The sequence below is a fragment of the Acinonyx jubatus genome, chromosome D2 (assembly GCF_027475565.1).
Source record: "Acinonyx jubatus isolate Ajub_Pintada_27869175 chromosome D2, VMU_Ajub_asm_v1.0, whole genome shotgun sequence".
Classification (NCBI taxonomy): domain Eukaryota; kingdom Metazoa; phylum Chordata; class Mammalia; order Carnivora; family Felidae; genus Acinonyx; species Acinonyx jubatus.
In genome coordinates, this window is record NC_069393.1 from 58,396,551 (window position 1) to 58,419,464 (window position 22,914).

General features: G+C 37.3%; 1 protein-coding gene across 7 annotated transcripts in view; it reads left to right on the forward strand.

Annotated features, from left to right (window-relative positions):
• The window catches only part of BTRC (beta-transducin repeat containing E3 ubiquitin protein ligase), a 179,236-nt gene that overhangs the window by 40,351 nt on the left and 115,971 nt on the right, over positions 1–22,914 (forward strand). For 5 of the 7 annotated variants that reach the window (XM_015063030.3, XM_015063033.3, XM_015063031.3 and 2 more), the window contains exon 2: positions 21,096–21,203. The exons of the other annotated variants lie outside the window; for them this stretch is intronic. In XM_015063030.3, coding sequence (XP_014918516.1) covers positions 21,096–21,203 — 108 coding nt within the window. The remainder of the gene's footprint in view (positions 1–21,095; positions 21,204–22,914) is intronic. 7 annotated transcript variants of the gene reach the window in all.

A 22,914-nucleotide genomic window follows, 5' to 3' on the forward strand; every position in this document is an offset into this window, starting at 1 on the left:
TTATATTTGATTAATTGCATATTAATAAATAATAATGAATACAATTTATTTTAGAAAGCATCCAAGTTTGAATTTTAACAGTTCTAAATAAACATCAGGGGCTGCTTTCTCTCCTCCCCCTTCATCTTACTGTTTAAAGGGATTTCGATCCCTTTAGTCCAGATTTTGTGGTGAAACTAATAATTCCTAAGAAAAATCCATATTAGAAGTATTGTAGATAGACTTAAATCACAGAATTATGGAATTTCATTGCTGCAAGGTACTGTCAGAAATGTTTTAATCTACCTGACTCTACCAGTGGAGAGGCTGAGATGCATAGAAATGAAGTGAACTGCTCAAGATCTTACAATTGGTTTGAGGATAAGTCTGTACCAGAACCTGAAGTCTTCCCTCCTGGGTTAGTGTCACATCTCCCAATTGTCATGATAATTCAACAGTTTATTTCACCAGGGATTTCTTGAACACTTCTGCTATGTGGGCTGGGCATGCAGAGATTATAAGAATAGTATGAGTTTGTACGGTCCAACAATGATACCAAACAAGTAATATTTTACCTTTTAATTCTAATTTATTTTGTGTTTTCCAGTGTTTATAAATATTAACATGTAGTGGACTAAACTTTTAAATCTACTTATTCTAGATTATAATCTTTTTTGTTTGTTTCTACTAGATTATAATCTTAAAGGCAGGTCGGGTTTTGTTCTCATAAACTTAATCCAGTTTCATTTTGGAAAGTTAAATTAAAAAATTTTTTTTCAAGCATTGATGGCATTGTTGGGATAAGTAGCTTCCCATGGTGTCTACTCTGGGGATAATACTCATTTTAGAGTTATGTTTCTGTCTTCATCAAGTGCTTTTGGTTTTAAGTAACAGATGTATCATTTCCCCTTAAGAAGAGGCAACTATTTTAGGGTACAGAGATAGCTTATAGAGCTAAGTGGAAAGACGTATAGTGAGGTACCACAAAAATGTGGAACTGGGCATCAGAACACCAGTAGGAATCTAGGTAGCCACACTTGCAATCCTGGGGTAAATCCTGGGTAAATCATGATATATGACTTTTTTATATGTTGCTGGATTTTGTTTGCAAGTATTTTGAGTAGGATGTTTGCCTGTATATCCATTAGGAGTATTGGTCTGTAATCTCCATTCTGCTATTGAGTTCATCCTCTGAGTTTTGAAATTGCAGTTATTTTCAGTTCCTAGATTTCCATTTGGTTCTGTGTTATATCTGTTATTTCTTTGCTGAGACTTTCTATCTATCCATTTCTTTCAAGAGTGTCTGCCCTTAATATTGGAACATTTTTATACTAGTTGACTTCTTTGTCTCTAAAGGTAATTCCAACATCTGTGTCAGTTTAAAATTGGCATCTGTTGATGTAAATTGAGATTTCTCCTCCCTCCCTCCCTCCCTCTCCCTCCCTCCTCTCTCTCTCTCTCTCTCTCTCTCTCTCTCTCTCTCATGCCATGTTATTTTGGGGTTGTAACCTGGACATTTTTTAATATTACAAGACTCTGAGTTTTGTTTAAATCTTATTGAAAATATTGATATTTTTGTTTTATCAGGCTCTCACAGTCCAGTTGAGTTTGGCCTGCGAGTTCAAACAGCCTTCTGTGGGGTTGTCATTTCAAAGTCTATTACATTTTTAAAGCCTTTGCAGTGCTATTGAAATCTCTTCTGTATGTATGCTAGTCAGTGGCCAGTCTGTAGTTCAGTTCTCGAAGTCTGTCTGTGGCTTGCTGTTTTGGGTCATAGCCACACACATGAAGCTTGTGGGTGAGCACAGGAGTTCATGAACCACTTTATGGGCTTGCTTTCCTGAACTCCTTCTCCATGATCTCCCCAGTACCATCTAGTTCCCTAGGACTCCCTATTTCAGTTCTCTAGCCAGAGAGCTGGAGCTTTATTTAACCTGCTTTGCAACCTAAATATGTTACTGTATCTGGGGCTAAGTGACGGGAGGATGAAGAGGAAAAAGAAGCAGTGATGTTTCACCTTAGCCTTTTAGGATCACAGCTCCTCTGATCAAAGAGAGTTTCCTTGTTTCAGAGTTTCAGGCTCCCATGGGCCCCTGCTTCTACTGTGGCTTTCATCATGGGATTACTTGGAGGCAATAGAGAGAACTTTAAGGAAATAAAGATGAAGTTTTCCACCATTTTCTCTTAGTGTTAGATTCCCCTTTACACTCACTGGGCCAGAATCAGAGGGCTTCTCTTGGATCTCTCTTTGCCACTACAGATACCTACTTTTGGGTTTCAGGCTGTAGTCTAGGCTGGTGGATACTAGAGGAACAACAAAAAACAAAGGTAAATCCATTGTTGGTTTAGTGTTGTGTTGAAGTCTTCTTCCCTGGTTTGCTTACTGCTGTTTACTTCTCAGAGTCCTCAAATAGCTGTGCCATGCATTCTGCCCACTTTTGGTAGCCGCATTCAATGGGAGATAGAGGAGAGAGCATGCTTATTCCATTTTAACTGGAACCAGAATCCCTTTTAGTTATCTTTTTGAAACTGTTTTATAGCTAGTTAACGATGTAATCTCTGCAAGTTCAGTCATTTGAAATTTGTTGATATTTGCTCCATGCGTGGCCCATCTTAAGTTCTGTTTTGTAGCAAGCGTGATTGAAAACACCTACAGTTGTTTGGTGCAGTGTTCTAGAAAAGTCATTAGGTCAAGTTCATTGATTATGCTCTTCAGTTCTTTTTTGCTTATTCTATCAAGTAGCTGAGGGAGGGGTGTTAAAACCTGAAACTGTAAATTTGTCTATTGTCCCTTTAGTTCTGTTTATTTTGCTTGTTATATTTTGAAATTTTGTTATTAATACATGTACTTTTAAGACGTCTTGATTAATTGACCTCTTTGTCCTTATGAAATGGTTATCTTTATGTCTATTGATATTCCTTGACAGAAGTGTACTTTGATGTTAGTAGAGCCATTTCAGCTATCTTATGATGGCCTTTTGTGATATCCTTTTCAAGCTTTGACTTTTATCTGTATGCATTAATATATAGTTGTGTCTTTAATTTGGTCTAACAATCTGTCAGTGTTTGGACTTGCAAACACTGTCCAGTAGAAATGTGTTAGTCACAGATCTTAACAAAGTATATAACTTAAAATTTTCATATAACCACATCAAAAAAGTAAAAAGACTCGTTGAAATTTTCAGTGTTTTTATTTAACCCAGTATATTTTAAGTATTATTTTTTAAAATACATTTTTAAATGTTTATTTTTGAGAAAGCATAAGCAGGGAGGGGCAGAGAGGGGGTCAGAGGATCTGAAGCAGACTTTGCACTGACAGCAGCGAGCCTGAGGTGGGGCTCAAATTCATGAACCAGAAGATCATGACCAGAGCCAAAGTCAGATGCTCAACCAAGTGAGCCACCCAGGTGCCCCTCAGTATTATTTTAACATATAATCAATATAAAGTTATTGAGATATTTTCTTCTTTTTTCCTTTATATTGAGTCCTCAAAATCTCATGTGATTTTACAGTTAAGCACATCTCAGTTTGGACTAGCCACCATTCAAATGTTCAGTAGCCACATGTGAGTAGTGGTCACTATTTGAAAAATGTTGATTTAGACCGTTTATATTTAATGTAGTTATTAGCATGACTAAGTTCAAATGCACTGTTTCGTTATTTGTTTCTGTTTATACCACCTGTTCCTTTTTTACCTTTGTATTTAAATTTTCCTGCCCTCTCTTGAATTAGGTGGGTTTTTTTTGTTTTTGTTTTTGTTGTTGTTTTGTATTCCATTTTATCTCTTCTATTTATTGGCTTATTAGGTATCTTTGTTTTGTTCTTGTGGTCACTCTAGAGATGACAATATGCATTTTATTTATTTATTTATTTTTAAGTTTACTTATTTATTTTGAGAGAGAGAGGGCATGAGCAGGGGAGGGGCAGAGAGAGAGAGAGAGAGAGAGAGAGAGAGAGAGAGAGAGAGAATCTCAAGCAGGCTCAGCATTGTCAGCATGGAGCCCAACCATGGGGCTCAAATCATGAACTGTGACATGATAACCTGAGCCAAAATCAAGAGTCGGACACTCAACCAGTTGAGCCACCCAGGCGTCCCTACAATATGAATTTTAAAATACAGTTGACCCTTGAACAACACGGGGGCTATGGGAGCTGACACCCCTCCCCACAGTTGAAAATCCTTATATAACTTTTGACACAACTTAACTGCTAATAACCTACTATTGACTGGGAGCCTTATCAATGACATAAAGAGTTGATTAACATGTATTTTGTATATGATATGTACTACATACTGTATTCTTACAATAAAGTAAGCTAGAGAAAAGATTTTATTAAAATCATAAGAGTAAACACATTTATAGTACTGTACTATATTTGTCCAAAAAAGTCTGCATATAAGTTGATCCTCACAGTTCGAATCTACGTTCAGGGTGATTCATTGAGGTGAAATTCATATGACATAAAATTAAATTGCTTTAAATTTTTTTTTTGATATTTGTTTATTTTTGAGAGAGACAGAGAAACAGAGCACAAGTCAGGGAGGGGCAGAGAGAGAGATGCACACACAGAATTCGAAGCAGGCTCTCTCTCACAGAACTGTGAGATCATGACCTGAGCTGAAGCCGGACACTCAACCAACTGAGCCACCCAGGCGCCCCTAAAATTAACCACTTTAAAGTGAACAGTTTAGTGTCATTTAGTACATTCACAATGTTGTGCAACCACCATCTCTATCTAGTTCCAAAACTCCTGGTAAAATTTCTTTTTTTTTTTTCTTTTTGGAGACGGAGAAAGAGTATGTTTGTGCCCACGCAGAAGGGGGAGTGGTGGTGAGAGAGAGGGAGAGAGAGAGAAAAAAAATCTTAAGCAGGAGCCAAGGGTGGAACTATGTGGGGCTCTATCTCACAGTGGGGGCTTGATCTCACAACTGTGCCATGATGACCTGACCTTCTTTCACTTAGAATAATAGTTTTGATGGTTATCCGTGTTGTAGCATGTATCAGTACTTCATTCATTTTTAGGGCTGAATAATATTCCATGGTTTAGAATATACCACAATTTGTTTATCTCTTCATTTGTTGGTAAACATTTAGGCTGTTTCTACCTTTGGTTGTTGCGAATAAGGTTGCTAAGAACATGTTTTCATATATTTGTTTGAGTACCTGTTTTCAATTCTTGTGGGAATACACTCAGTAGTGGAATTGCCAGAAACGGTCACATGGTAATTCTTTAACTTTCTGAGGAACTGCCAAGCTGTTTTCTGTAGTGGCTGACCTTTTTTGTATTCCCACTAGCAACGAAAGTTCCAGTTTCTCTACATCCTCACTTGTTATTTTCTGTGTGTGTGGTTTTGTATTTTTGTTTTTTGTTTTGTTTTGTGTTTCCATTATTGTAGCTTCAAAAGCTTTTGAGACTGAATAAGACTTTGATGATAAAACCCCTTCCAGTCCAGCTGCATCTCCTGGCATGTGTCTCATCTGAAGTTTCTGGATGGCTCTGTTTTTTTTTGTTTGTTTGTTTTTTAATTGCCATCTTAGTGGGAATGAAGGGCACCTCCTGTGGTTTTGGTTTTCATTTCCCTAATGACTGATGATGTTGAGCACCCTTTTTATGTGCTTGTTGTCCATTTATGTATCTTTGGAGAAATATGTGTTTAAGTTCTTTGTCCATTTTTGTTGTTTTTTTTTAATTTTTTTTTTTTAACGTTTATCTATTTTTGAGACAGAGAGAGATAGAGCATGAACGGGGGAGGGGCAGAGAGAGAGGGAGACACAGAATCTGAAGCAGGCTCCAGGCTCTGAGCCATCAGCCCAGAGCCCGAAGCGGGGCTCGAACTCACGGACCGTGAGATCGTGACCTGAGTTGAAGTCGGACACTTAACCGACTGAGCCACCCAGGCGCCCCTCCTTTGTCCATTTTTGAATCGGGTTGTCTTTTTGTTGTTGAGTTGTAGAAGTTCTTTATATATTCTGAATGCTAGACCCTTATCAAATATGTGATTTGCCAAACTATATGTACTTTTAACTTACTACAAACTCCCTTGAAATAATATTTCACTTCTCATATATTTCCTTTTCTCCTATTATTCTTGTGGTGTTATTTTCATATATTTTGTTTCCAATTATGCATATCATAATTCATTATTGTTAAATTGATATTTATTTTTAAATTGTTTATTGTTTTTAAAGTAAATTTTTAAAATGAGAATGATTTCAAAAATATTTACTCACATATTTAATATTTCTGGCACTTTTCATATTTATTTTTAAATTGAAGTATGAGTAACATAAAGTGTTATATTAGTTTCAGGTGCACAGTATAAGGATTCAAAATTCTATAAATTTCTCAGTACTCATCAAGATAAGTGTACTCTTACTTCCCTTTATCTGTTTCACCCATTCTCTTGCCCATCTCCTCTCTGGCAGCCACCAGTTTGTTCTCTGTGTTTAAGAGTCTGCTTTTTTGTTTGTCTCCGTTTTTCTTTGTTGATTTGTTTTGTTTCTTTAATTCCACATATGAGTGAAATCATATGGTATTTGTCTCTGACTTGTTTTACTTAACATTATACTGTCTAGGTTCATCCATGTTGTTGCAAATGGAAAGATTTCGTTTTTCTGATGGCTGAATAATATTCTATTGTGTGTGTATATCTATATCCATATATGTTCATTCTATATATATACCACATCTTCTTTATCCATTCATCTATTGATGGACACTTGGGTTGCTTCCGTACCTTGGCTATTGTAAATAATGCTGCAGTAAACATAGGGGTGCATATATCATTTTAAATTAGTGTTTTTATTTTCTTTGGGTAAATAACCCAGTAGTAGAATTACTGGATCATATGGCAATTCTATTTTTAACTTTTTGAGGAAACTTCATACTGTTTTCCACAGTCATTTGCACCAACAGTACATGAGGGTTCCTTTTCCTCCACATCCTGGCTGATATATCCAGTATCATTTTCTAAATATATTTGGGAAACATATTTTCCAAATATATTTTATGCTGCCCCCCTCCAAATGCCCCCAATTTTCTTTGTGGGACACCAATTATACATATTTGGGACTACTTTATTATTTCCCACAGGTCATTGAGGTGTTCAATTTTTTCCAGTTTTTTTTTCTCTTAGTGCTTTATTTTGCATATTGCTATTCAAGTTCACTAATCTTTTCTTCTACAGCTCTTAATCCTATCTCATGAAATTAACATTTCAGACATTGTATTTTTTTTCCCTGGGAGTTCTATTTCATTCATTTTTTAAAAAATCCTACAGTTCCTTTCACTATGTTCATGTTATAATAGCTATTTCAATATTTTGGTCTGCTGATTTCACCCTCTCTATCATTTTTGGATCTGCTTCCATTGACTGGTATTCTTCCTGATTATGGGTCACATTTTATTGCTGCTTGTTTCATCTAGCAATTTTAGATTTAGATTGTGAATGTTACATTATTCAATATTTGTATTTTATTGTCTTTTTAAAAGAAGGTTGAGTTTATTTCAGCCAGCAGTTAAGTTTCCTGTGGATCAGCTTGATACTGTTGTGGCTTGATTTTAAATTTTATTAGGGTAGACTTAGTGTAACCTTTATACTAGTGTAGTTTATCCCTATAAGTGAGGTGTGAGCTTTCTGGGTCTCCTGCTGAAAGTCCCAAGTGTTCAGCTAGGCTTCTGCAATCTGGATGGTCAAAACAAAAAAGTTCCCTAGCCCTGTGTGGGTTCTCGGAGTTATTGAGCTTCTAGCTCCCTCATAGTTCTTTGCTTGGCCTTGTAGAGTTTCACCTCATGTAAATAGGATTTTGTGTTCAGGAGCAGACTTAATGTTCAGATATCTGAAGCTTATTTGTGCATATAATTCATTCTTCAGTATTCTGCCTCATCAATTATAGTCTCTTTGGCTTCCCCAAATTCTGTTCTGTATTTCCTCAATAAGTTGTCCCATTTTGCTCTGCTTGGATTCCCCCTTTCTTGTGCCATCGACTGAAAAATGCTTTGAGGTGTAAGAGTAGGACAATGATGAGGGTCATTACAATCTGTCACTGCCTGTTGTCCAAGTTGTCTTCAAATATATGTTTCATATATTTTGTCTAATTTTTTTGTCCATGATGGGGGGCTATTTTTGATATTAGCTACTGTCTTATGGTGGAAGCTAAAGTCTAATGTGCTTTTACTGAGAGTTCATATTTTATTTAATGTACTGGAAGACCTCACTTTACATGGTTCTGATATGCACAAATTTCAATTTACTAAAGTTCAGTTAAATAATACCGTTTCCCCAAAACATGGCTGAAATTTTAGTTATCAGTGTATTAACTGTAATTTTTATAAAGTACAGGCTTTCTGGTCTGCAGTTCACTGTGGGTAAGGCAGATACTCATCATGATCACACTTGTTCCAAAGTCTGTTGTGAATTAGTCACTGCACATCTGTTATTGAGTTTATGCATAGACAACATGAAATACAGTTGTATTGTCTCCTCTTCCAGTGTTAATTCCACGAGATATTTTACAAAAATGGATAATGAAAGAGGCAGTTTGCCAATTTTTTTTTATGTTTATTTTTGAGAGAGAGAGAGACACAGACAGAGGGTGAGTGGGGGAGGGGCAGAGAGAGAGGGAGACAGAATCTGAAGGAGGCTTCAGGCTCCAGCTGTCAGCACAGAGCCCGATGTGGGGCGGCTCGAACCCATGAATCCCAAGATCATGACCTGAGCTGAAGTCAGATACTTAACCGGCTGAGCCATCCAGGTACCCCACCAGTCTAAAGAATCCTTTTTTTTTTTTTTTTTAAATGTTTTATTTATTTTTGAGGGAGCGCAAGTAGGGGAAGGACAGAGAGAGGGACAGAAGATCCCAAGCGGGCTCTGTGCTGACAGCAGCAAGCCGATATGGGGCTTGAACTCATGAACCATGAGATCATGACCTGGGCTGAAGTCAGACACTCAACCAACAGAGCCACCCAGGTGCCCCAAGAATTCTTAAATTCAGCTTTTGTGTTTGTAATATTAACTTCTGTGGTATATATGTTCTGTTATAGATTTGAGTTTTCTGATGGAATGCGTCATTTTTTTCATCTTGAATATCTTAAACGTGGTTATTTTATTTTTTTAATGTTTATATTTGTGTGTGTGTGTGTGTGAGAGAGAGAGAGAGAGAGAGAGAGAGAGAGAGAGAGAGAGAGAGAACATGAGTGGAGGAAGGGCAGAGAGAGAGGGAGACACAGAATCTGAAGCAGGCTCCAGGCTCTGAGCTGTCAGCAAAGAGCCCAAGGCAGGGCTCAAACTCATGGACTGTGAGATCATGACCTGAGCTGAAGTCGGATACTTAACTGACTGACCCACCCAGGCACCCCCTAAACGTGGTTATTTTAAAGTTTATTTTTATTTGTTTTGAGAGAGAATTCTAAGCAGGCTCTGCCCTGTCAGTGCAGAGCCCAATGTAGGGCTCGGACCCACAAATTGCGAGATTATAACCTGAGCCAAAATCAAGTCAGACACTTAATCGACTGAGTCACCCACGTGCCTCAAACATGTTTGTTTTTTTTTTTTAAATTTTTTAATGTTTATTCATTTTCAGACATGGAGAGAGACAGAGCATGAGCAGGGGAGGGGCAGAGGGAAAGAGGGAGACACAGAATCAGAAGGAGGCTCCAGGCTCTGAGCTGTCAGCACAGAGCCCGATGGGGAGCTCGAACCCACGGACCGTGAGATCATGACTTGAGCTGAAGTCAGAAGGTTAACCAACTGAGCCACCCAGGCGCCCCTCAAACATGGTTATTTTAAAGCCTGTGTTTAGGAGTTCCAATACTTACTACTTTGGGGGGCTTTCAAAAATTGTATTAAAATGTACATAATCACCTTACTCATTGTTAAGTTCAGTAGTTTTACATTCATGTTGTTGGCCAGCCTATCTCCAGAACTTTTTCATCTTGCAAAATTATAGGCCAGTTAAACAACAATTCCGCATTCTCCTCTTCCTTCGGCAACCACTATTCTTTCTCAGTTTGATTACTCTTGGTACTTCATATGAGTTGGAATCATACAGTATTTTCCTTTTTCTGGCTGGCTTTTTTCATTTAGCATAATGTTTTTAAGGTTCGTCCATATTGTAGCACATGTCAGAATTTCGTTCCTTTTTAAGGTTGAATAGTATTCCATTGTATGTATATGCCACATTTTATTTATCCATTTATCTACTGGCAGATACTTGGGTTATTTCCACCTTTTGGCTATTTGGGTCTGTTTTTATTGTTTATTTTTCTGGGTTTTTGGTGGGGGGCAACATTTAATCCCTTTTCTTTGAATTCTTGGTAATTTTTATTGAATGGTAAACATGAAATGGTGGAGACTTTAGATGATAGCTTCCTTCATAGGGTTTAATATTCTTTTCATGGACCATATCCCTTTGGTTTGATTGATTTCTGGTGTCTTTCCATGGTGTCAACTGAAAGTCTAACTTTTTTCCCCCAGGGTACCTTGTCCTTGATCGGTTCTGTATTCCAGTTTTTGGTGCCTTAGCACCATGAGATTGCTAAATAAATTTTAAATTTGGTTTTTCAAATCTGACTCTACATGCAAAACATAGGACCAAATGTCAGCAAATGTCTGGAGGGAAATTGCATAGAATGTCAGATTCACCGCAATACATTTCCCTCCTGCCTAGAATTTTGGCCCCTAAAGTCTTAGCTGCATTAGTTGTTCTCTGATGCCTTCAGATAGCTTTCTGTATTTTATTCAGATTTTATAGTTCTCTTTTTGTACATAAAATTTAGTTTCATAACAATTAATACACCATAGCTGAAGCAAAATCTTAATATAATTTTCATTAATTAAAATTTCATATTATTTTAAAAACATTCTCAAGTTTACAGAAAAGTTGCAAGTAAAATACAAGTAACATTTTCCTATAAATCATTTGAGACTAAGGTACAGACATGATTTCTCATCACTCCTGAATTCTTTGATATGTATTTCCTATAAACAAGAGCATTCTCTTACATAACCTATCAATAACTATCAAAAATAAGGACTGCCAACTAATTTACAGACCGTATTCAAGTTTTTCTAGCAATCCTAATAAATGTCCTTTATAGCAAAAGGATCTAGGTCAGAATCACATGTTGCATTATGTTGTCATACTTTTTATGTCTCTTTCAATCTGGGATGGTTCTTCAATCTTTCCTTGACTTTCATAACATTGACTTTTTTGAGGATTATAAGCCAGTTATTTTGTAGATTGTTTTTTAGTTTGGGATTTCCTGACGTTTTCTTATGATTAGGTAGAGGCTGTGTATCTTTGGCAGAATATCACAGAAGTGATGCTGTGTTGTTCTTATTGTATCCTCTCAGATGACACATGATTTTAATTTGTTTCATTATTGGTGATATTAATGTTGATCACTTGATTAAGAGGTCAACCAGGTTTTTCCACTTTAAAGTTACTGTTTTATATGGGGAGACATTTGAGACTATTCAATTATCATGCTTCTCATGAAACTTTCAGTTTATTCTCTCTATATTATTAATAGAGTCATATATTTTTATTTTACTCGATGGCTTATTATATTAGGTATCTTTTGCCGCATACCAAATTACCACAAATTTAGTGGCTAATAATAACATGCAACACACATTTATTATCTTGCAGTTCCTTTGGGTCAGGAGCCTGACCATGGCTGACCCAAATCCTTTGCTTCAACATCTCTCATAAGGTTGTAATCAAGGGGTAGGCCAGGGCTGAGGTCTCATTTGAAAGCGTGATTGAGGAGAGATCCACTTGCAAGCTTACATGTTTTTTGTTGTTGTCGTTGTTGTTTGTTTGTTTGTTGCAGAATTCCTTTCTTTAAGGGCTATTGGACTGAGAGCCTCAATTCCTAGCTGGCTGTTGGTAGGAGGCCATCCTCAGTTCTTTGCCATGTGGACTACTTGCTTCATTAATACATCCAAGCCAAGAAGGCAGTAGTGTCTGTTAGTAAGATGGAAGTTACTGTTTTATGTAACTTAGAAGGTATTAGGCTGTCCCATACTTAAGGGCATCGATAGGATTACACAAGGGTTGTGAATGCCAAGAAGTAGGGATCATTAAGGAGTATGTTACATTTTGCCTACCACAGTTATAATCCATTATTATCATTATTTTGATATCTGATTTGTCTCAAATTTATCCTGTGAGAGCATTTCATACTGGCCCCATGTCATTTTGCCATGTCTCCGTTATCCTTTGAGTACCATGAGAAAATGTTCTTTGCTCATCTTAAACTTTTTCCTGCCCGAGTCCTGGATTCAGCCATTGTTCTAAGCAGCTTGGAGAGTGATATTTAGGATCGTTAAATGTATTCATTACTATTAGGGGGTTACAGTTAGTGAGCCTTCTCAAATGATAGAAGGAGGGTGTGTTTTTGTGTACAGGTATCTCCTGCTTCATATCATTTTGCTTTTATAAAAGACCTACACTAGTACCTGTTTTCACTAACCAAAAGAAATCTGAAGGAGATTCTCACTTTTATGAAAAAAGGAGACAAGTAAAAGTAGCATTCGGTATTTGTTTTGCTGTCAATTGTGGTAGAGGGAGCATACTATTCCCTGGAGCAGTAAGAGTGGCACTGTCATGCTCCTTCTCCAAGAATTATACTCAGCATCTCAGCATCAAGCCTCCATAGCTTTATGAACATCTTTGCTTTATCTCCTTTTTTTTTAAATTTTTTTTTAACGTTTATTTATTTTTGAGACAGAGAGAGATAGAGCATGAGTGGGGTGGGTCAGAGAGAGAGGGAGACACAGAATCTGAAACAGGCTCCAGGCTCTGAGCTGTCAGCACAGAGCCCGACGCGGGGCTTGAACCCACGAACCGCGAGATCGTGACCTGAGCTGAAGTCGGACGCTTAGCCGACTGAGCCACCCAGGCGCCCCTGCTTTATCTCCTTTTATTTTGTGTGTCCATTAGCAAGATGTGCTGTGAGGTATCAGAAGATCCTAGGAGAGGTTATTTTTTTTGGGTCTGGGAACACTAAAAATGTTTCCATATAAATTCATGGTAATTCTTTCCTTGCTTTATGCCATTTTGGCTTACGAAAGGTTTCATAGGAACACTCTACTTTTGGATAGCAGTGGAAACCTGTATCTGTAATGTGTATGTATGTACACATACATATACATCATTTACCTAGAAATTTCTCCATGTACTGTAAGCTTTGAGCTCACAATATCTTTAATTGTAGTTCAGCAACATAGCATTCATTCAGTTTTTCTTTTCTGTATCTTGTAACTTTGATTATGAGAAATCTTGCTCCTATCCTCAGTATTTGATCTACCCCCTTATTTGATCATTCCTCCTATATAACTCATCTCCCGTTGCTAGTAGAAGGTTCTTCATTCCCCACCTCATATTCTGTGTGGATGTTTTCCTTACTCTTTAGGTTTCTGATTATTTGCATTGGGCTCCTCTCCCCTTGGGTCTGAAACACTGTTTTGGGCCACTGCCCCTCCACCCTGCTTATCCCACTGGGTCTGAAACTCAGTGTTGGGCCAGTATCCCTCCACTCTCAATGAATGTCTTCTGTTCACTTTGGGAACCCTTGCTGCCCTGCCTTCCTGCACTGCCCTGCCCTGCTCCATCACATCCCTCATCATCCTGCTCCTGACATTCTGGTCCCCCATGTGGAAGCCTTTCTCAGTCCCCTAGGGTGTGGTACCCCCTGCCAGGCCACCGTCTTGTGCATATTTTTTCCCTCACCCAGCTTGAGCTCTGAAACTGTGGCAGGCCTCTAACCCCTCAGAGACACCTTTCTCATACTACTTGGACTCCAAAAGCCTGTATCGGGTCACTACAGCTACCACTTCTACCACTCAGCGGGATGCCCGCTTACTCTGTTCTTACTTGATGGCTGTTGAATTGAATTTTTCAAGTAGGAAAGGAGACAAGGAAAGAGGAATAAAATTTTATTTAAAAAAACCTCACTAGTATTTTTACAGCAAATGCTTTTAACCTAGTGCTTATGTAGAACTCAGTGATTGCCACATCTATGTAATCTTTACACGTTTATATCCAAGCTTTCATGCTAAATTTTTACATACTAGAGGTGTATTATCATGTCAAATTAATGATTTCTGAGCTTATCTAGCTCACTTTCCTCCTGCCTTGTCCAACAGTGCTACCACCGTCCTTCTAGTCCTTCAAATTTGAAATCTTACAGTCATTTCTGACTGTACTCCTTCTTTCCTTATACTCGGTCATTAAGTCCTGTTGATTTTTTTTTTTTTGATGTACATTTATCTTCTCCATGGCCATTACTTTGATGATTACAACAGCCTCCTGGGTGGGATTCCTTTTTAAGTGCCATTTTTATGTGGGACTATCCTAGGTACTAAAATACCTAGTTTTGAATCCCATTTTTACTGCTTGCTAGGTACCCATCAACTTTTTTTAATTTATTTAACCCCTCTGGATCTTATTTACCTTGCTAGATTGTTTTACAGGTAAGTAAGATAATGAATTGTGAAAGAGCTTTATCCAACACCAGTCTAGTAAGATCTTCCAGTCTAGTAAGATTGGTGTTAGTAAAGTAACCATTGCTATTTTATCAGTGTTTTTACTATTCCATAAGTAAAAAATGTTTCTTTCTCTGTGGTATGTAGGTGTCCATGATCTCTCACCATAAGCTCACATTTATTATCTACTATGACCAGATACTGGAGATTAAAAAAAAATATATATATATATATGACTCATCTCTCTGAGGACTACAGGCTGATAGAGGAGCAAATATATAATTAAATTACATATAATAACAAGTGCTACAATAAAATTAAAGGCTGTGTCTGAAGTTTTCTAAATTTTAATTAAACTTATACAGCAGCTGTTGTCTAACACAATTTAATACATTCTTCTGTTTTTCCTGGCAGTTACTGTTTGTGTTGGTTAATTTATCTCCCTAAGATAGAGTGTAAACTACTTGAGAACAGGTCGTTGTTGTGGTGAATCTTTGGGTTTGGGTAGACAAACACATTAGGGTCTTATTTCTGTCATTGCCATTAGTTACTGTAACTCTTCTGAACTCGAGTTAAAGTGAAATATTAATAACCCTTTGACGTGGATTGTAGTCATTAAATGGTATAATGTATTTAAAGGGTCTAGCACAATTAATGCCTGATAAATTTTGGTTCTTCTCTTGTACTCCGTATGTATCCATTCTGGTAAAGAACAGTAAGTATTTGATTGACGGATTAATTTATTGATTCTATGGTCTGCGGTTCGCAATGGCTTCCCAGAACATTTTGAAATGCAAGTGACATTCATGGAATTCTGTTCTTAGTAATGATGCCAATTTATATGTTTTTTCTTTTGTACTCTTATTTTAATTTTAATTTTATCACAACCTTGTGCAATAAGGCTAGGCAGATATGACTATCCTATGTGACATGTAGAGTTTCATTTTTAAAGTGAGTGAACTAAATTGGGATTCTTAAGAGGCAATCATTGAATTTGTATAGGTAGATTCTGAATCTATTACATGGCCTATGGAATACTGTAGTTCTCTTGGCCTGACTTTTTAGTTGATATAGTAGTGAAAAGGGAATTCTTCTATTCCATGGCTTAAGGATACACAAACTCTCAATGCAGCAATCTTTTTATTGTTGATTATTATAGCTTCTATTACTCCTAGAAGTTGACCAACAGGGACCTGAGTTTAGGAGATTTTGTCATTCAGCTTTCATATAGTAAATGCTGAGGCCAGCCCTTTGCCTGCAGGGCTCTCTATCAGTGAAGAGGAACTGTGACTTTTCTCTAGGCAGCCAAGTAGGGGGAGGAGTCAAAGTTTTCAGTTTTTCTGTGAAAATGAATTTGTACTGTTGAACCTGAAGGGCACTCGGTAGTATATTCTTCTTGAAGCACTGGAGGCCCTTTGTTGCAACATTTCAATCTCTTTCTGATTCTTCCAAGTAGTAGAAAACATGTTCAAGGATTTTTTAAAATGCTGTGTCTGCTTTTCAAAAGCTGGTAAACTTACTCAGTTGGATAACAGAATTCAGTTGTAATTATTATGGCCTTCAACTTTCTTTGATTTTGCAGAGTAGAGTTAGTTGGAATGAGGTTAAATGGAGAAAGCTGAAGAGACAAACATGTGCTGTGTAGGGCTGGATTTGTATAGGATGAAGGCACACGTATGATCTAAACTGTTGTATCTTTTGAGATTACATAGGAGTAACATTTAAGGAGTAGGTCATTCACAAGCTCTTTAACAGTTAATAGAAATTAAATATTTAAATGTGAGGATGTAGTTGCTAGATTGCAGTTCTAAATTATTAGAACCTGCTTTTTTTTTTTTTAAGTTTATTTTGAGAGAGACAGAGAGAGCACAAGTGGGGAAGGGGCAGAGAGCAAAGGAGAGAGAATCCCAAGCAGGTTCTGAGCAGCCAGTCCACAGAGCCCGATGTGGAGCCTCTCACTCATGAAACCCTGAGATTATGACCTGAGCCAAAATCAAGAGTCGGATGCCTCATTGACTGAGCCACCCAGATGTCTCTAGAACCTGCCTTTTTTTTTTTAATGTTTACTTTTGAGAGAGAGAGAGAGAGAGAGAGCGAGCGTGCGCATGGGTGTGCGAGCACAGGAGACACAGGATCTGAAGCAGGCTCCAGGTTCTGAGCTGTCAGCACAGAGCCCGACATGGGGCTCGAACTCAGGAGCGGTGAGATCATGACCTGAGCCTAAGTCAGACAATTAACCAACTGAGCTACCCAGGTGCCCCACAAATCTGCTTTTTTTAATTAAAAAATTTTTTTAATGTAGAGATAAAACCTTAGAAATTTAAATATTTTGCAGCCTAAACTTCAAGTAGAAAACTATTTGTGCTCTTCGGGGTTTTAAAGGTAAGCTTTAAAGGGGATTATATATTAAACATTGAAGGACAAAAGAAGTCTTAGGTCTTTGTCAGAAATTAACCAATCAGGATGGCCCTGAATTATATAGAATACATAAGAATAGTAACCAAAGTGACACTCCTTTCCACCTGTTACTTACTTACTTCCACCTGTTACCCAAATTTCTTTAGATTTCCCCCTTCATTTAGAAAATACTCCTAAATGTGAAGATAGAAGGGAAAGAGATAGAGTAGAAGTTACAGCCTATTCCATTAATTTTGTGATTATATTTTTTTCCCTCAATGTTTTTAAGTGGCATTTACCAGTATGGGTAAGATTAATTGTTATAATACAAGCCAATTTTCAAATTGGTTTTTAAATTGAGCTATAATGTATAAAATCTTATGATAATGCTCAGATCTGACTATATGCAAGTGCAGTTTTCATACCCATACCAATTGTCTTGTAATAATGGAAAATGCATCCTCTGCGTGGTGTTTGCAAGTTAATGCTGTTTTAGAAATCATCCCAGTATATCTAGTGGCTTTTCTGGGTGTCTTTGTTTCATTATTGATTATAATTTTATTTTGAAATTTTAGTTTAAAGGGATGGGGTAAGTCCTTTCAAATTCTTAGTTAGGAGTTTCTATGGAGGATAGGGATGAATGAATAAGGAAGAGTGTTAGAATGAGTAATAGTAAGGAAGTTACAATAATTAATCAAGGACATACTGCAAAAATAACCCAGGATCTAATATAAAATGAAGGAGACAAAACATTACAAAAAGAGTGCCTTAAAAACTTACCAGGGAGTGTTCACAAATACAAACAAATATGCATAGTTAATAAAAAGGAAGTGATCATGCAGATGGCTTCAGTGTGGCATAAAGCACATGAGCCGTATACCTCTTACGAAGGGAAGTAAAGCTGTCTTCCAGTGCTTACTGCTTTTTCGTTCTACCATTTCCTTTTTCCTCTACTGTATTTTCATTCACTCTTTTTTATTCTCCCTTACTCTACCAGTTTTCTGAAATTCAGTCCCTTCTCCAGGATGAGACTTTATCTTTTCTACCTGGCATACATAGAACTTTAACCAATTGCTTTATAATGTGCAGTGTCTCTCGTTAACCATGGGAGAAACTCTCAACTCTCAAAAACAAGTTTTTGGATTTTTGTGGTTTTGTTTCTTACATTAAAGATTTTAAACATAGAATAATTTGTTTGACAGAATGTCACTAGAATGGATTTTTGTCTCTTGTTCATTGTTCTATCCCTGGTCTCTAGAACAGTACAAAGAAAATACTCAATAAATCTTTGTTGAATAAATGACTAAAAAATTAGACTTACAAGTTTTTTTTTTTAATTTATTTTTTTAAGTAATCTCTATGCCCAACATGGGGCTTGAACTCACAACCCTGAGGTCAAGAGTTGCATGATCTTCCAACTAAGCCAGCCAGGTACCCCTAGACTTAGACATTTTTTTTAACTTTTTTTTTTTAAATGTTTATTTCTTTATTTTGAGAGAGAGAGAGAGAACATGAGCAGGGGAGGGACAGAGAGAGAGAGGGAGAGAAGAAATCCCAAGCAGGGCTCCACACTCAGCATCGAGCCTGACGTGGTGCTCAATCCCATGACCTTGAGATCATGACCTAAGCTGAAATCAAGATTTGGATTCTTAACCAACTGAGCCACCCAGACACCTCTGACTTAGAATTTTTTTAAAAAAATGTTTATTTTTGAGAGAGTGAGTGAGCAGCGGAGGGGCAGAGAGAGAAGGAGAGAGAGAATCTGAAGCAGGCGCTGCACTGTCAGTGCAGAGCCCCGTGCGGGACTTGAATTCACGAACTGTGAGATAATGACCTAAGTTGAAATCAAGAGTTGGACACTCAACCAGTGACTGAGCCACCCAGGTGCCCCTAGACTTAGAAATTTTTTAACATCATTTATTTAAAAAAACACTTTAGCGAAGAACTTTATAACCTCTGTGGTAGAGCAGTAATATGAAAACAGCGATTCTCAGGGAGAAAGAAACTTTTTTTGTCCTGCTCCCCCTTAATCTCTTCTCCCTATTGCCTTCTGACAATATGAGAATCTCTGCTACTGAGACCTACTGAATGAGACTGAAATTAGTATAAATAGTTCTAAGGAGAGCTGAAGTAAATGGGAGATGTACATTGGTAGGGTGAAAGGGAGAAGGAAATTACAGGTTCAAAGGATGGGAGTAAGATGGATATTTGAACAAAATATCAAGTTAGTTATTAGCTAGAGTGCCAGGGCCAATTGGAAGGACAGAGAAAGCGTTAATGTAGGCAGTAGGGAAAGATCAGATCAATAGAGTGCTTGGGTTTACAGTAGATAGAGGGAGCCATTATTATGAATTATTGGCGAGAGCGACACGATAGTAAGGTGAACACAATTATTCTACTTAGTTGCTCTTCATAAAATGAATGGATCATAGCTTACGGTGAAGGAACATTGGGAACAGTGAACAAAGTCAGGAGATTGTTGTAGTAGTTGAAAGCAGTGTAGCTATTTTGGTTGGTGTGTTATCCAGTGATGCCTTTAGCAGATACCCTTCTTTGAAGTCTCATGTCTCCACATTATGACCTAGGGATGGATGGAGGGAGGCAGGGCACTTAAAAAGCAATAGGCCAGTTTTCCAGTACCTACTTCTCTGCTTTCTAAATTCATGATCATGAATAAATACTTCAATTTTTCCTGGGTATCAGTCACCTTAATTGTAAAATGAGGAAATAATGACCTGAAAGCAGGATCTAGACCAGATCATTTTTTGGAGTCGTTTTCATTGCACACTTCTTATATCAATTATAGGGAGTGTGAGCAATAAATACCATGTTTTGTTTCCTAATATTAATTTCTACAACTAGGGTATTTTAAGAATAAAAAAGTCCTGGGCACCTGGGTGGCTCAGTTGGTTGGGCATCCGACTTAAGCTCAGGTCATGATCTTGCTGTTCATGAGTTCGAGGCCCACATCAGGCTCTATGCTGATAGCTCAGAGCCTGGAGCCTGCTTCAGATTCTGTGTCTCCCTCTCTCTCTGTCCCTCCCCTGCTCATGCTCTGTCTCCTCTCTCTCTCTCTCTTTGAAAATAGATAAACATTAAAAAAAAAGAATAAAAAAGTCCCATGATACTAAATATTTCAAAAGTTATAATTTCAAGTTTAATATTATGTGTATTGACTGCTGTATTTTAAAATATGTATTCCTGTTTTTACATATGATCAGGTGTTTAGTTTTTTTAGTACTATTAGATTGTAATAGCACCTAAGTTGATGGACCAAACCTCCGGTGGGGATACATTTAGAGAAACTTGAAGCATGTAAAAATTCTTTTAAAAGATATATTATTTTACAAGATTATAGGAGCAGTAATACTGATAGTGTTTAATTAATGTTACTAAAAATCATTTCTGCTCTTTTTTGCTACTGAATACACTGTGTATATTTATACTCACACATATCTTTCTGTTTAGGAGGTTTTAGTACCAGTAACTTTTTTGGGTTCTTTCTCTTTTTCTCTTTCTTTCTCTTTTTCCATCCTTGTCTCTCTTCCTTTGTTGTTTTCCCTTCTGTTTGAGTTGCCCCCCCTCCCCGCCCCCCAATCCATCTGGAAAGATGAAGAGGCAGCTGCTATGGTAACTATGCATTTCGGTTAATGAATAGCAGACTAACAAGATACATAAAACATATGCAAACTGTGCAGAGTTGGTCGCTGTCAAAGCTGTGGGGGTATGATACTTTTCTTTTCCTCCTCCCCACCTTCTAAAAAACACCAGCTTTTCTCTTGTATTTTGTTTTCTAATTTACCATTCCTAATAATGAAATGCTACCATGAAGGGTTCCTTTTGCTGCTTAGTCTGTGCAGTATTTCACCCTGTGGTGAATTTATGGGAGATGGGTTGAGGTGTAGAGAGAAAAAGAATTGATTATTGGATTAAGAAGTAGATTTCCTTTGGACTCCTACATAAAAGAACAGGAAAAAAATTTCACTAGATATTTGTTTCTTTGATCTGTAACCTCCTTTCTTTCCCCTTGCCTTTTGGCCACTAGTGCCCCTTTTGAGGTTCTCTCTGGGGTTAGAACTTGTAAGTAGTATGTTTCTTGAATATGTTTCTATCATAAAGGCCAGCTGCAACTGGAGTATTACATTCAGCCAAGCTTTGAAAATTCCTGTAATCTGTGCCATCCTGTCTCATACTGTCCCATCTCATAGTTGTCCTCTCTCTGCAGTGCTCTATGCCCAGGTCTCTGTGGCTGGGCTGCTCCAGCCTGGCGGACAGCATGCCTTCGCTGCGATGCCTGTATAACCCAGGGACTGGCGCACTCACAGCTTTCCAGGTACTTTCTCTGTCTCTGTGGGTTATTTGCGGGCATTAGTGTGTATGTCTGATTCATTAGCGTGTCCTCGTTCTTTCTTGTGCTCTACTTATGTTCACTTTCTCTCCTTCATATTGCCTGTATTTCACATCACTCAGTACTCTTTTAATTATTATTTTTTAATGTAGACCCAGACTATTCCACTCTTAAGACAATTTTATTATCGTGATTGGTTTGCCAGAATTGACATAGCACAACTTGACTGTTTTCATATCTAGTGGAAGTATGATAGTGAATTTTAAAGTAATTTCAACAAATAGTGTTTATTATGTAATGTTTGTTCTGGACCTACATAAAGCCAATTAATGTAATTGATTAATTAATTACAGCCAGTTGCCTGAACACGTTGTGTTTTTCTTATGATTACTAAAAATAAAAAGTGCTCTGTTCAGAGTGTCTCCTGGTTGCTATACAGCTATATATATATTTTGGGGTAAGATCTGTGTTTATTTATTTCTTGACTAACAAGTCTAGTTTCAAGGTGAAAAGGCCTTTTAAAGACCTTTGAGTAGAATATTTAGCTTGAAACAGTCCAGCTTGTCTTGCATGAACTGACAGATTCTAGTTCCCCTTAGCCTTTCTTAGAGAATAGCAGAACAGTTCTAGGATGTGAAAGAAATCTATAGAGAGAATGAAAAATTTGTAGAGAAAAATGTAAGAAAGCACTTGATGCTCGTAGCTTACAAATCTGGGTACTATATATTTTCTTGGTAGAAATGTTATCTATCCACCTCAGGTATTTGCAGTTTGTGTTTAGCATTTGATAGCAATACACAACAAGTTAGCTTTTGGTTTGTTTTTAACCTTTGTAGCTCATATTCTATTTAGAAGAATTTCAAAGGCAAGCTATAAGTAAGCATCAGAATGCGTAGACTATCATCTTAGTTAGAAGAGACAAAGTTAAGTGTTCCACATTTTGGACTGTGCTGACAATTGCTAGTCTTTAATGATACAATTTTAGTGGTGATAATGCTAGATATTTGCATTTGTTCTTTGCAAAATAGAATATTAAACTTCCTTTGCTTGTCTTAGGAGATACAATATAGGAAAGTGCATAGGCCTTAAAATTAGTTAGATCAGGGCTTACATACTGTCTTTGTCACTAGTATGGTCTTGAGCAAGCCATTTCACTCTAATCCTTGTGTTCCTCACCTGTAAACAGAGACTGCAGTAAAGGCATGCAGTAAATGGTTGCTGTTTTTATCATCTTCATCTTCATTATTATTAACATTACCGCTATTACTGTTAGAGAATGCTACTTTCCTATCAATTTATTTCAATATTCAATATTGTAAATTTTTTTTACTACATGTCATATTGATAAAGTTTCTGCTCTCGAGGAACTCCTGGTCTAACCTGTGGGTTTTTAATCTTGTTTGGGTTGTAATAAGTTTAGCCAAACTCCAAACTCCAAGAGAATAGTCACTGCAAGACTGCCCTCATTTCAGACACCAGTTGCAAGTTTAGGAGTCCCCTTGACCACATTCATGCTTGAGAATTCACTAAAAAGGACTCACAGAACTCACTGAAAGCTCTTAGAATTTATTACAGGGTGAGGAGACAGGTTAAAATTAACCAAAAGAAAGAGACACATAGGGCAGATTCAAGAGGGGACCACATATAGAACTTCCTGTCATCATCTCCATGGATTCAGGAATGGCGTTACTGCCTC